Genomic DNA, 14,867 nt, shown 5'->3' with positions numbered 1-14,867 from the left:
TCAATGATATATTACTCGTAAATTACTTAGAAATATATAAATTGGTTGCAAAATGCACGCCTTAAAATTGAGTCAAGTTAAAATAGCTAAAATTCAACATATTGTTGATAAGAGTGCAACTGTACGCTCAGCCAGTTAGCTGCGCGTGCACATACTCACTTACCTTGCTGCTAACGCGTGTCAATAAAGAAACACTGAGAGAACACTACGCCCTTCGCTTTGTCACGTGACTGATCAACAAGCACGTATGCTATGTCTGTCGCTAGATGGAATAGACTGCGTGTGTGACGTCAATCTGGGCGTACCAATCACAAACTCTGCTTTCAGTCGTATTGGTATGCAAGCTGCGGATAGTTGATCGTTCGATTGCAACATTTGACTGATGAAATCGACGCTTTCTGCGGCAAAATCATACATTTATTCAACAAATCGACTTCAAATTTGAGGTATGTAGTCTTTAGTCAAATTTAGTATTGGCTATTCTTTATTGGAAAAAAAAAGTAAATAGCATAGTGACCAGCATTGCGCAGTGTAAGATTTCAGTTCCTCGTTGCATTTTTGTTCCTTCTAGGCGTTTTGAGATTAGGGGAAGGTTAACAAAGTTTGTCAGATTTTTTGGTATATTTGGTGAATATTAATCCTGTAATGGCGCTGGTCTAGAATTCTACAACATATACGTCCGCGGGTTTCTATTGCTTCCTAACAATATTTGGGTTAGGGTGAGAATTGGTGTTTTGGTTTGAGTTGGTCAAGTATTATTGTTATATTTATTATTACATATTTATGCCTTCCTTGACATTTCAAATTTGACAACTTGTTTTTTGTTACAGTTAAAATAAATGTGGTAGGATTCTAGACCAGCGCCCCTGTAATTTATAATTTCTAAAATATGAAGTTCATATATTATTAGGTAATGCCTGTGAAAGCCTGTGAAGTATGGCAGACTACAAATACAGCACCAAAAAAACTCCGGTACAGCACCAAAAAACATGGGGGTAACCTGGTGCACCAAAGGTCATAAGTGCACTCCCTCATGTAACACATAGGACAATCAGGGGCGCTCCATTGAATTTGTATGTAGAAAGTAAAGCAAAATAAAAGTCTGCATATACTGCATAACGCTACGTACATTATTTGGGTTAGGGTGCTGGTTCGCGTTTGGGTGGGTCAAGCATTATTATTAATAATAAATATAATAATACTGGTATTTGTAGACTGTTTTTTGCGTTACCTTCTACATAACCAATAGAAACAGCCCCCAATCAGAGTATACTAGATTTTAAGGGTGCAGGTTAGGTCTGTTTAAAAGAAAACTCACATGAGCACTTGCCATACTATCCACAGTAGGTTATGTGTTTGTGGTGCTGGTCTAGAATCCTACAACAGCATTAAAACAAATATTAAAGCGCACAATATTTAGGTAAGGGTGTTGGTTAGTGTTTGTCCGAAGGTGGGTCAAGTATTATTATTTAATAAAAATGCTTAACCTACTCAAACCCGAACGCTTACTCCAGGTTGGAAAGTAAGACCTCGCTCAAACGCGCATAACTTACGTCGCGCTAACGGTTTTCAGTTTAGTACATTTTCAGCTGTGAAAATTGTACAAATAACGTTATCACAGCGAATTTCGGCGAAAACGTAATTACGGCCGCGCAATTTTAAGCGGCAAAATCGTCTCCCCCACGCAAAATCCAAAGTTTCCAATCTGGCGCTTACTCGCCAGATTGGAAACTTTGGATATTGCGCGGGGGATATGTTTTGCCGCTGAAAAAATGCGCGGCTGAAAATAAAATTACGACTTGAACTTGCGCGGCTGAAAATAAACCATCAGGCTACCGAAAGTTGTAAATTGCGAATTTATATTAAACTTACAGCGTTCATAGAATACTTAAATCACTGCGCAATTTTTGGTTGGTGTGCGGGCGTAGTGCGCAGGTGAATATTTAAAAAGTTGGATAGTATAGCATTTAATATGCAATATTACTCGAAATTGTCTAATTTTACGTCACTAAACACGTGACCGTTGTCCACTGATGCGTGACCAAATCGCCGAACTATGCGTTTTTAGCGTTTCGCAGGTGATTCTATATGATGCATTATATTATATACGTCTTATAAACTAGCTTTAAAAAATGTTATGCAACTTCAGTATGCGGCCCGCCAATTTTTTGAGGGTTCGGACCCCCCCTTTTCGTAAGTGACAATATCGATTTTTGTTCGTTTTTCTCAGCATTTAAACTCACCGTCCGAAGCGGCGTCTTTTTTAATGTAATTGGGCCACGCATCTTAACCTAATGCGAAACCTAAATCAAACGCAAAACGCCGTTTTTTGTTTCTTGTTTGGTCGACCGTAAACGCAGGATATTTTTTATCTCGCATTTCCTTATTCGTTCAGGTTGGCTGAATAGCAAGTGTGTGTTCGACAATTAACAACAATAAATCAAGCGGTCCCCGCCTTTTTCTCGCTTATAACGTTGAGTTAGGCGGTGCTGATGTTTCTCGCAGTTTTTCATGTCATATACTTTTCGACTATTTTAACTACGTAAGTGCGAAAAATTTTCCCGCTTCGCGCGAATGACTTTTGTACGTCTGTTTTGTTTACAATTTAATGCTGTCTTTTGAACAGCGCTGCTTTACCGTTGCGCCGTGGAGGGATGCCAAGTGCGTCGCGAACAAATGAAAAAAGTATTCAAAAATTTGGACATATTTTTTTATTTTTTAGTTTCGGCAATGTAATAAAACTTGCAATAATATTAAAAGAAATGCTGTTATACCAAAAAAAAATTGCGCTCGCTTCGCTCACCACGTGTGCCCTCTCTTAAAAAGGTTAACAACACTGATTTTAGAACTATTTAAGTGGTGTTTTTATGTTGTGCTAGTCGAATAACACCCGGGAAAACGATCTTCGTTTAGTTTTAGTATTGCAGGTGGCGAAAGACGTGCTTGTAATTTAGCGTGATCCCGTACATGGACCTACCAAAATCAATCACAAATATTTCACGGTCTTGTTTTCGATTTACTCCTGAAGTTAACGATTGCACACTAAGCGGTATCATCTATTTTATGACGTCATATCCGTCACTATTTTATGACGTCATTAACGTCAGACGAAAAAGCGGGGAATTCCCCAAGTTGAAAATTCGGGACCCCCCCCTTTTCAAATTTTTGGCACATGTGTAATGAAAGAAGTTTAAATCAACACATGGATTTAAAGTTAACACATGCACTACGATTTTTTAATTTTCTTTAACACTTTTTTAATATACTCATTGCGCTCGTTTAAACTCCCGAGCGCAATGAAATCACTAAACTGCAGGAATTTTGTGAGTTATGACTACCCCGGAATAGGTTTAGGCGACCCCTTTAGGTCACGACCCACAGGTTGGAGAGATCACTGCCTTAATGGGCCCATCGATTTTGTTTTAAGGAACAACAGTCTTTGTTATATAATCGTAAACGTTTGTATTAACAACTCAAACTACTGGAATATAACAGTCTGTTTGGTAGCCAGGGATTTGCTAAGCATTATGAAATAAATGCTAGTTCAGGACTGCCAGAGCTGCACATATCAAAAAAAAAAAAAACGCACATATCAAAAAAAGTATTTACAGGAATGTTTGTGTCATTATATTTCAATCACTCACAATAGATTGGAAAATATCCACCATATGCTATTTCATCTTTACAATTTACAGTTGGTGGCCATATCAGTTTCAAAATTTGTACTGCGCCTGTCAGATTCAATACTGTGATAGTTTTACATGGTCTTACTCCTTGTGTCCAGAGTCCAGACTCTATTGAGTCCCGACTCCACAGCCCTTTTTAAAACTGCCACATTACTTATGTAAATGGTGTCATATACAATTGACAATAACCAACCCTCTGCGTGATAATGAAGCTGGTGTTTTTTTTTTGCTAACATAAACAAGTGGATTGAAAAATTAGATGTGTAAAGACAGTATTTCAAAGCTGTACCGATTGGGCTTGTGCATATTTCGTGGGAATAAGATTGAAGTTAGCTAAACATTGTACAGTTTAGTGATAGAGGCACTAAATAAAAGGCATTAATCAATCAAGGAATTTCTCCAAATAGACTAATAGCATGTTATTCATTTTTGCCCTCAGATATACAGCATTTTTTCCTTACGCTCCTAATATGCTTTAGGAAAACTTTTGCTTTGGTTTTGTTTTAGTACTGAGATGTATTATTTCTATTTTTGCATAAATGTTACGTTATCTTGTAAATATTATTTACTAATTTTCTCAACCCTAATATATTACATAATATTATTTTCAGCTGATTTGAAAATCAATCTTGTTACTTGCACTGTAATCAATACAAGTCGTGCGAAACAAGAATTGCTCAAAGAAGTTCGTGTTGGCATTTGCCTGTTCAAGGTTCCATTGCTTCTTCATTTAACAACTTATCAGCCAAGGGCCTTCCTTCACCTTAAGGTCCCCTTAGGACTGTGGTTCAGAGCTATCTAACTTGTGCACTTGTTGATAGATCTGACTGTTTGGAGTGTATTTTACTACCGCCAGTTTTTCTTTGTTCTTTTGTGTTTCTGGTATGTTTAGTTTTCATATTTCTGTATTTTAAGCTACCCTCTTATCTCAAAGCACTGTGGTCTGTATTTGCTGCCAAGTTGTCTTTTTCGCTTGCTTACTTTTGTCTGGGAAGTGCAGTGTTTAACCTAGTTTCATCTTCCCCAGCATATGTAATTTGGTTATATTTACCGCATTTTATTTTTATCCTATCATGCTGTCATAAGTTTATGTGTACACCTTGCGAAAATCCATAAGTTGATCAGATACTGTTCTCAGGGTAAAGTATACCATTGCTTTAGTGTAGGTACTAAGTCCCTTGGGCAAGTTTATATAAACACACTGTTGTTGTAAAGTAGCACATGCATAATAACCACATTGTCCTTTTTTGTACTATATCGCCTTATTCACTTGAACATGCAATGATCGAACTGTGTTAGTTATTGTGAGTGCATTGACAATTGCTTATCTAGTAGTTAGCTACATTGTGCAGACTCTTCAAAGAAGGTACAAGCGTGAACATTGAACAAAAACAATTTGTCACGAAGTTATCTACCCTTTAGTGTGTTGCTAACCCTTGCCACACTCAGCACTGTGTTTGCTTTTGGGTGCTTCAATCACTTTACAAACACAAAATAACATTTCAACAATATGATGAGATCAGAATATCCACCCCGTCCAAATTTGCCGATGCCGGGTGCACAGATGGACTCTTCAAAGGCTGTAGCAATACATGAACTACTTAAAGAGCCTGGAAATGAAGTTTGTGCTGATTGTTGTGCAACCCTTGGTATAGATTCTGCTTGGGCAGTTTTGTCCTTTGGTATATTGGTCTGTGATGACTGTAAATTGGTCCACATCGAACTTGAAAACCACTATAAACTGCCAGATGCTTCAGCACCCTCTGACAGTTCTTTAAAAGGTACATACTTGCAACTTAATTTTAAACTTATTATTTTATTGTACAAAAGGGCAAATTAGAACAGATTTAGGGTAATTTTAATAATAGAATATACATGCTAAAGTAAATATTATGTTGCTAAAAATTAGCACTGCACCTTTCTTCCCTGACTAAGTAGACAACAACCGCATACCCCATTACAGTTTTTCTTGGCTTTTTTTTAGGAATCTTGTCAACCAATATTCCTCAGTTATGGGAAGACAAAGATATAGCTCAAATTCACGCAAATGGAAACAAGCGTTCAAACAGCTGTTATTTGTCAAAATGCCCTGTCTGGCAATATCAGCCGTCCGGAAATGATGGCATTAAACTAAAAGTAAGAGTTTTGTGATGCACATTAAAAAGTGATTCTTTGGCAGTTATTAATTATGTGATTTTAGGAATACTGGATCAAATGCAAATATAGTGGAAACATAAGTGATGCTGCTGAAAACCCAAAGATGGCTGCCAAAAAATCCTTTATAGGTATCCAGTTCACCCGTCCAATGCCTAAAGGTATAGAAACCTGTTGTGTTGCTTTATAGTTTGCATTCAATTTGTGTATAAACATTGTTTTGTGTTGAACAGGAAATTATCCTTGCTGTGCTGTTCTGCAAAATGACACAATATATCTGACATCAGACATCCGCAATGAAGAGGTACCTGTTGAATGTGTGGAAACGCTTGTCGTGAATTCAAAGCGTATTGCACATGAAAATGGTGTTCAGCTCACATACAGAATCAATGGTGTTAATGGTAAATGCGTGTATACTTATGTAAAATGTATATTTTGATCAATTGTTATTTAGTTTTTTAACATGGTCATGTTTTTGATAGATGGAAACATAGTTGCATTCACCTATTTGCAACATGACAACATGGAAACTGTCATGGATTGGGTATGTCTTGTCTTGTACACAAAATACAATCTACTGAAAAGAAAGTATCCAACCATGATAGATCAAAATGTGGCCAAAATGCTCAACTGTGGTAGGACATTTTTAATCTTATTTGGTAAAAGTCCGGTTTGCTTTAACAATACATAAAATAAATAACATGAAGTCAATGCTAATAGGTTTAATATAATGTTTTGGACAAGTTAAATATGCAATTTCTTGACATAACGTTTAGGTATGATCAAAGAATCATATATGCATGTGTCTGGCCGTGGCTTGATTTACCTTAGCCTCAGCGAGGCACGATTGTCATGCTTCCAACACCATCTCGATGACAAACCCCTTTTCCAAATCGCAGTCAGCTCTGTGATGAATCTCACAGGTATGCTAGTGGCGATATTACTGTTTTAATTCTCTTTATCACAAGGTATATATATTATCTACCATTGTATACTATTTATCTTGTTGCAGCTAGCCAATATCTTGATGCTGTGGCATGCTTCTTTGATATTGATGCTGCCAAAATCCTAAGTTACAGTGATTGGCTAAATGCACTGGAGCAGGTTCTTAAAGTGGATAAAATAGCTGCAATGCCAGGTATAAAAAATAGTCAAGATTGTTTTGCACACTTTAAGTTATTTTATTAAATATTTGTTATCATCATAACCACTTCATGTAGATGACATTCCAAAGCCAACGTTCCCGTTTTCACTGCTAAAGAAAACTGAGAAACCTCCAGCACCTCCAGTTGAGCGCCCAGAGCCTCAAATACCTGTTAACCGACCTATCGTCACTGCTGTCACATCTGTTCCTGCTCCTGTTACTGTCGTTTCTCAGAGTATACAATTACAGTCAAGTAGGTCTAGTTTTGTGCACCCTTAAGGTTATGTATAGGAGTTATGCAAGGCAGTATTATTGTTAATCTAAGTTTACATTGATTGCCTATATATTGTTCCATATATTATTCTACTAAATTGGCGACATTAGTTTAAATGTTTCAAAATTCTTTATTTAAATAATTTCTTGTGTTTCAGAAGAGGAAGAGAAAGAAAATGACAATAAACCAAGCGACTATGCTTGCTATCCACCAATTGGTCCCATGGGAGAAATGGGAAAAGTATTTAGGGGTAAATTTGTTTACAGATTTGTCTAAACATAAAGTTATATAAATAATAAAAACGCTTTTTGTTTTGTAAGATTGACGCAATATAATATGTAAAACTAATTATTATTTAATGTATTGTATTTCAAAATGTCCATTCATACCATAGAATTGTTAATTGTAGATATTTGATTGCTACATAAAAAACCTATAACATTTTTTTTTCTTATTAATATAAAGGTGAATTGCCACCAGAGGCAATAAAGCCACCTGCTCCAAAAAATGAAATGACACGAATTGGGGTTTTTGGTGAATTTGTTCCAACTCTACCTACACAAGTTCCAATTCAGCAAATAAAACGTAAAGTTTAAGTTTAAAAACTGTTCAAACCTAATTGTATTTTCACATTTTCTCCTTGTTAAATGAGTTAACTGACTTTTTTAACATGTCTTTCTTACTTAATGTTTTTTAATTAAAACATAATTTATACCTAAATGTATGACATTATTTATCAAAGCATCTTTTGCTGATCTGGCATCGGTTGGTTTGACATCATATGCCACAACCTTGACATCATATGCTACAACCCTTAATTCAAGCATGAGTGGCATGATCCCTTCTGTTTCAAAGGATTGCTACCCTCCAATAGGGGGCCCAGCACAAGCTATGAAACTTCGATATGACATGTCAGTTTTGGCGCAAGCTCAACTTCGCAGGGGTATGCACCATACCTTTATTTAATAGAGTTAATACAGTTGGTAATCATGCAGAACAAAATTAACAAATATGTTACATTTGTTTTAAGAACAAGAAATGGAAGAATTACGAAACGGGGCAGCAAGTTTAAATCCATCATTATTCCGAACAACTGGCGTACCAAACAAACAAGTAAGGATATGTTAATTTAGAGGTTGTTTTTTTAAATAATACTATTTTTTAAATGTTTATTGTATAGTTGTTTGATGCTAATCGCTTTTCTGCAAACCTGTCAACTATTGGTCGCTTTCCTGAAGCTGATGCAGCAACTGCTGCAGCGATTGCAGCACAATCTGGCATGGCTCCACATTGTAAGTACAATAAAGTGTAGATTGTATAATAATGTTTGATTCATGCAACTGCGCTAATCCATAAAATTGATATAGTCACTACATTGTATGCAAAACAATTTGAAACAAGATGCCATTATATTGATTAGGACTAATTTTTTAGTTCCAAATGCTTTGTTTCTCCTAATTAAAGTTTAGCTAATTTAAAACAATTAAACCATTTCTTTCGGATTTTGCATGATTATTCAACCTTAGTATATTTTTATGTTGTTTCACTGATGATGTGAATCGGCAAATAACAAATTACTTTTGGCGTTAACCGTATTTAAAATCTGAAGTGCACGCGAAACACATGACAATTATAAAAGAAGGCCATGATAGAAAAGAGGTTAAGAACCGCTAGTCTTGTTATATAGTTTGAATGCATTGTCATTTTTGGAAAAACCTCATCAAAACCAAGCCTAACCTGGATATATTTTATCATTTTATTCAGACCAAGGTTGGGGAGATACAGCAACAGACAACATTTTAACTGTTCCTTGGAAACCAACACTAAGTGGATTTGAACCATCTCGTGCCTATGGTGGTCTTGCCTCTCAATACCAGGACCAAATTGCCTGGAACGCTGTTAAACTGCAAGGTGTGATATTTTTTTATACTAATCATAAATGTATAGTATTACAAACAGTGCTGTATATTGCCATATTTATGTTAGCATTTAAACAACCTCTCATATGATTTGCAGCTGCTGCATTAGAGAGGAAAATTCCATCACAAACCAGTAAGGGGCTTGCTTCATTTGGTGCTTGGGGTGCTACTGCAAGGCCACCAACAGATCTGCCACAACACGCTGCAGCTTCACTTACTAGAAGTGCGAGTTGGGCAGCCAATCCAAATTCTGGTAACCTTTTTGATATATTCTTTTCTGTGTTTCCCCCTTTTTTGTTTTTACTTTTTTAATTTTAATCTAATTGCAGTTGCAATGGATCACTGGCCAGCAAAATCACCGACTAGTCCAGTTGATACATTTGGATTGCCAGGTGTGCGTGACAGCCGCATCTCATCTGCAAGTGAGGTTCCAAACAGGTCTTTTGTTGGTATTAATGGAAAAGTGGGTAGATCTGAATCAACTTCAGCTTCGCCTTCTGGAGTGAACAGAGACCAGCAAGTGATTATTGAAAACCTTTACTGCCAATGGAAGTCTGCTGAGCACAAGCTGCTGAGTCTTATTCACAATGGCTATGTTCCTGCATCTGACATGGCCCCTGCAGGTTTGGCCCTGACACCTTTGAAACATTTGTTTGCTAGTTTTATCATTCAAACCGTTGGGCCATTGCCAAAATCTGGTGTAGTGGGTAATTTTCAAAATAAAACTTTCCAGTAGATAAGACTATGAACCCTTCACTGAAAATTTGTACTTGGGTTGCACATAACAGGTCCTTACCAAGTGTTTGTACATTTTTGTCATAATATGTCTGCAAAATATTATTTTTGTTATAATATCTGTCCCTGTTTATCTGTAATGGCAGTGTTTTATTTTAGTAAATATATATATATATATTCCATTATTATACCGGGTATGCATAACTGCCAGATACTTTCAAGTTTCTATATTTTAAAGAATTAAATAGGTTTGTGGAACTAAAGGTTCGCCACCTCTGACCTTTATATTACTTATGTTACCTTGAATATAAACTGCTTTTAGGTTTGGATAAAGACAGTGCTGAACATGCCTACACTTGTGTTTCTGAGCTTTTTGAGTTGTTGTGGAAGCAGCGATATGATCTAGCCCTGTCCTTTTTGCGTGGCTTTCGAGAGGTTTTTGCAAAGTCTGTTCATCCAGAGATACGCAATCTTTTTATTGGTATATTTTTTTCTCTTAACAATGGTTGTTTATTATTTGATTTTTTATTTTGCCACATATTATTACCAGGTGTGGGCGAGTTGGACACAATGAAACAAATCTTCATTCAGCAAGGCAAGGAAAAGTTCCTGTCTGGCAACTCTGGTGGCCCAGTTACCTGGAAACAGCCAACCCCGCCACCACCAGCAGCAACACCACAAACAGAAACAACTACATCATGGCCAAGTTCAAGTTAGTTTTTACGTTGTGTTTTGTATGTAATTGAACTTAAATGTTGTACTTTTTATTTGAAACTGAAACAGCAAATGAATAAAAATGTCTGACAATGTTAGGTACGTTGCCCACCAGGGAATCGCCAACTGACTTCTCACCATGGGGATATGGCACTTCAACTGATACAATGTCCTTTTGGGGAGCTTCTGCAGCCCCTGGCGTAAGTTCATCAAGCAGAACTCCGTCCCTCAGCTCGGACCCATGGAGCACTAGTGGAGTGTTTTCAAGCGCTTCAAGTATGCACCATTTAATTTATTCACCATTAGCATGCTGTAAACCTATTGTATACAAAACAGGCAATGATTGAAGTCCAATAAAGTGTAAACATCCTAAAGTGTGATGCTAATTTACAGGTGCTGCTGCTCCAAGCTCATCCTTTAATAGAGCACCTTCCCGCCCGGTTGCTACACGTTCAAGCCTGGGTGAAAACTCGCCACCTCAGGGATCATTTGGCTCTAAAACCTCTTCAAAGTAAGAGGCTGGCGGTTACTTGTTTCATTTGTCTTTTTTGCAAATCGTTGTTCAACTTTTGGAAGTGGGTGCTTGAAACAGGTTAACCGGATTTAAGTTAGCAGGATTTTATGTTGTTTTTTAGGTCGTCTTCCCCACGTGTCATTACGCCACCTACAGGATATGATTTAATTTCTACTTCTCTTAGTGGCATTGAGTCCACTCTTAAGAACATTTTCTGTAAGTAAAATTTTATTGGATACTTCTAAGTTAGATAAACTTTTTGTGGTTAAATAGGGGGTTTATATATCGCTACTATACCTAAATTTTTTTGATCATTAAATAACGATAATCATTTTATTTGAGTCTTATCAAGTTACATGTCGACAAGGTGATATTTTATGTTCGCATATATTGGCGCTTTGTTTACACTTCCATATAGCTTTTCCTCTAACATGCAAATTGCAAACCTCCTGCTTGCTTGCAGTGAATTCAACCGAATAGCGCCCAAGGCATCATTAGCTGGCTGCACTGGTTCAGACCTGTCACGGCTAAACCGTCCGACCAAAATTCAAGTAACATGTTTTATTTCTCTTATTGATTGTTGCCTTTTTCCCGTTGTAAGTGCTTCAAACGCCAAATCCTATGTTGCAGTGTTTCCATCCCTCGCATCTCCCGCCTACCCCGTGGCACCCTAGTACTCCCTATTATTTTCTTGTTCGCTCGCTCTTGCGCGCGTCCGTTTGTTGTGTGTGTTTGCGCGCGCTGAGCTTTTACGCCGCTCTCTTTCGCCCTTGCTTGCTCCCGAACACACCAAGCCAGTTTCTTTTCGCCTGTACAGTTAGTCGTTGGGCCATGATGGCCGCCATGGCGCCCGTCGTTTAGTGTTTAGTACTTGTTCCATTTCATTTTTTGTCGCTACTGTGTGGCTTGCACTCCCCCTTGTTTTCCTTAAGCGACTGTGTTTAACCACCCACTTAGTTTCGAAGCATTTATTTGCAAGGTTCGTCGTATTGGCTATTATTAGTTTCCAATGATTTTTGCACCCTGGACTCGCGATATTTTAACAACTAAAAAACAAAAAAATACAACGCATAAAAACGCTAAACAAATCGTTAAAATTACCTACATATTATTGCCTCTAATGTTTGATAAATAATGGATTACACGTCCTGTTTCCTTTAAGTACTTTGCAGCTGCAGCAACCTCGATTTGTCGTTCAATGAATCACGCGTCATATAACGTCGAACATCCGCCCGCCGCCCGTCCACTCACATTCCATTGCGTTTTCGCCTCGATGCGGTCGCGACGGGCGCGCTCAAATTGTGTGTGCGGAGTGCGCCGCACTTATCGCACAAAAGAGCCCCGTCGAAGAAACGCGTTAAGAGTATCGCTTACGTTAATGTTTATGTATAGGCACGCGTTCTGCTTTTTTATGCCTACCTGCACGATGAGCAATTGTTTCAATGTGTGCTACACCTGTTCCTTGCCACGTGCGTTGCTTTTGTTGCAAACCTTTCCTTACGTTGTGACTGTCTGCAAGGTGAATCCATTTTTCTGATATTATAGGTTCTTTCAGTTATTGTTTCAGTTAACTTTTACGCGTAGGCATCGTTTAAAAAAATTAAGAAGAATAACAACTTGGTTAGCGAACTGGATTTTTTTGTTATGCAAGTGGTCGTGAGATTGAATGGTAATACCTGGACCAATTCTACCTTTCCGGTGCTACGCGTTCATTTGGTAATTGTTTTGCACTTGATTTCTTTTGGATCAAAACAGATAATTGATATCTTAGTGAAGCGATACCTGGTTGCTCGTGTTGCACTAACACAATCTCTATTGGATCTCTTATATTTTGCCGTAGTCTTCTGCACAACGAGCTAGTATACACGTGGAAATGCAACAACTGTTTTTAAGTGTAATTTATAGACTTGAAATTATTGCGGTTGATTGTACACATCAAAAAGTTAAACAACAATTTATTAGCCTTTTGTGACCTAACATCCTAGCTATTAATGGAGCGTGTCAGTAACTTATTCGTTATGCAAGACCTTAATAATCCAATTGCAATTGTTCTGTGCAAGTGTTTGTAATTTATTTTATTGACAATAATGCAAGAATATTTCACAAAAATATGAAATACTTGCTTTTTTATTTCGAAATCCTTAATAAGGTTCAAAAAAGCATTCAGATGTCATAGCTCCTATTTAACCCTTGGTATTAAGGATATTTCATTAATTTTCATTAATTTACTTTTGCTTTGTTCTAACCTCAAGCGTACAAATAAGTTTGTCTTGAGCCACCCACCCTGCACAGTATAGTCGCATTTTTGTGTGTAATAGCCTGATGTGTGCAATAAACCTACACTTTCCGGTATTTGTAGTGCGGTCCATAAACACTTTGGTAAGATTTATATCGGGGCACCACCACCATCGAACAAACTTATTAGATTCCCACCACTTTTAATTCAGTCCTGCGTGGGCTCTGTTTACATATATTTAAACATTGTGTTACATGTGCCTTAAACTCTTCACTCATCAAAACTTACCCTTTACGTTTGTACACTTTCTACTGTGAGCTAAATGTGTTTTGCTGTTTTTTTCATACGATTGTTGCTGCCGGATTGTTTCGTTTATGGCAGAGCTTTAACGATCGATTTATTGCAGCACGTTGACAGGGTAGCAAGAACGCGGCGTTTTATAGTTAACGTGCCTTTTCTTGCATTTTAACAGCGCGTTGGGGATGTTCGCCGCTTACATCAGTATGAATAGGATTTGAATTGATATCGGTACATGTGCAGTGCTCCTCATCCTTACCCGCCCCATCTTATGTATTATCTCGCCCATTTTAGGGACTTTATCGCGAATGAGGTGCACGTAGGTGATGGGTTGCCCTTCGCCCGATTTTATACGTTTGCAGTAACGCAAACAGTTTCCTTAAAACGCTTATGTTCATGTGGCGTTTCTTACCTAATTTGCCCGAAGATCTTGACCATTACAATCGATTAGTAGATTTGTGTGATAGATGTGCTTAATGTTTTATTCCATTTGGTGTTACCACTCCGCCGCAGGGTTATTATACTTGCGCGAGAGTCGTGTCGATATTTTACGTTTTTTTCAGACAATCAAAAAATCTATGCGGTGGATAATTTGATTGCTGCATCTCAGTCGCACATTGACATAAGATAAAATAAACTACAGTAAAATCGAATATTTCCACTTATACATGACGTCGGTACATGTAGCGACTTAACTTCCATTTTTATCGCCCCTACGATGCGACGTGATTTTACCAATTGCGTAGCTTGTGTGTTTTATCCATCGTCCGCCGCCGAAACTTTGCAAGAATATTAGTAGACGGTTTGTGTTTTTTGCTGCGAGTGTGCATTGTAGCTTGTTCCCCTACGGGGGCTAAGCCATGTAAACGTTTTGTATCTAGCCCTTATTTTACTAGTGTCTTTCAGCCGGTTGTAGAGATTAAATTTCACGTTTGTCCGATTGTTTAGCCACTACATTTTGTTGATGTTAAACAAAAAGCAGAGCCAAATTGCCTTCTCGTTTTACGTTTGCGCCAGCGATTCCTGCGAATTGATAGTTTATATTGCATTATTTGCCATTATTTTGCGATCACTGTTTTAAACAAAGGTGTTCTACAAGATACAGTCAACAGAAAAAAATCAATTGTTTACTAACCAAATTGCTACTTAATGTAAAACAAACATGATTTTTTAGTTTTATTAACATAATATTTT

The 14,867-nt window shown here is 37.5% G+C and overlaps 1 protein-coding gene across 1 annotated transcript; it reads left to right on the top strand.

The window, feature by feature from the left end:
- The first annotated feature begins 333 nt into the window (after nt 1-333).
- LOC146168065 (uncharacterized) lies at nt 334-13,350 on the top strand. Its single transcript, XM_083392094.1, has 23 exons — nt 334-446; nt 4,298-5,467; nt 5,671-5,822; nt 5,887-6,001; nt 6,074-6,241; nt 6,323-6,475; nt 6,617-6,763; nt 6,853-6,978; nt 7,061-7,237; nt 7,416-7,508; nt 7,724-7,843; nt 8,001-8,201; nt 8,289-8,371; nt 8,439-8,550; nt 9,023-9,169; nt 9,275-9,430; nt 9,507-9,800; nt 10,235-10,393; nt 10,463-10,624; nt 10,726-10,902; nt 11,020-11,137; nt 11,262-11,356; nt 11,604-13,350. Exons 2-23 carry the CDS (start codon nt 5,197-5,199, stop codon nt 11,618-11,620), a joined length of 3,243 nt encoding a protein of 1,080 aa, XP_083248220.1. The 5' UTR covers nt 334-446; nt 4,298-5,196; the 3' UTR covers nt 11,621-13,350.
- The last annotated feature ends 1,517 nt before the right edge of the window (nt 13,351-14,867 follow it).

This window comes from Ascidiella aspersa, chromosome 1 (genome assembly GCF_963924565.1).
Source record: "Ascidiella aspersa chromosome 1, kaAscAspe10.2, whole genome shotgun sequence".
In the NCBI taxonomy this organism is placed as follows: Eukaryota; Metazoa; Chordata; class Ascidiacea; order Phlebobranchia; family Ascidiidae; genus Ascidiella; species Ascidiella aspersa.
This window is presented reverse-complemented; position numbering and strand designations above follow the sequence as displayed.

Bases quoted from the DNA above. Each gene is read 5' to 3' on its own strand.
- LOC146168065 (XM_083392094.1), top strand. From the start codon at position 5,197: ATGATGAGATCAGAATATCCACCCCGTCCAAATTTGCCGATGCCGGGT. The intron at 6,979-7,060 runs GTATAAAAAATA...CACTTCATGTAG, and splicing joins TAAAATAGCTGCAATGCCAG to ATGACATTCCAAAGCCAACG. The intron at 7,509-7,723 runs GTAAATTTGTTT...ATTAATATAAAG, and splicing joins AATGGGAAAAGTATTTAGGG to GTGAATTGCCACCAGAGGCA.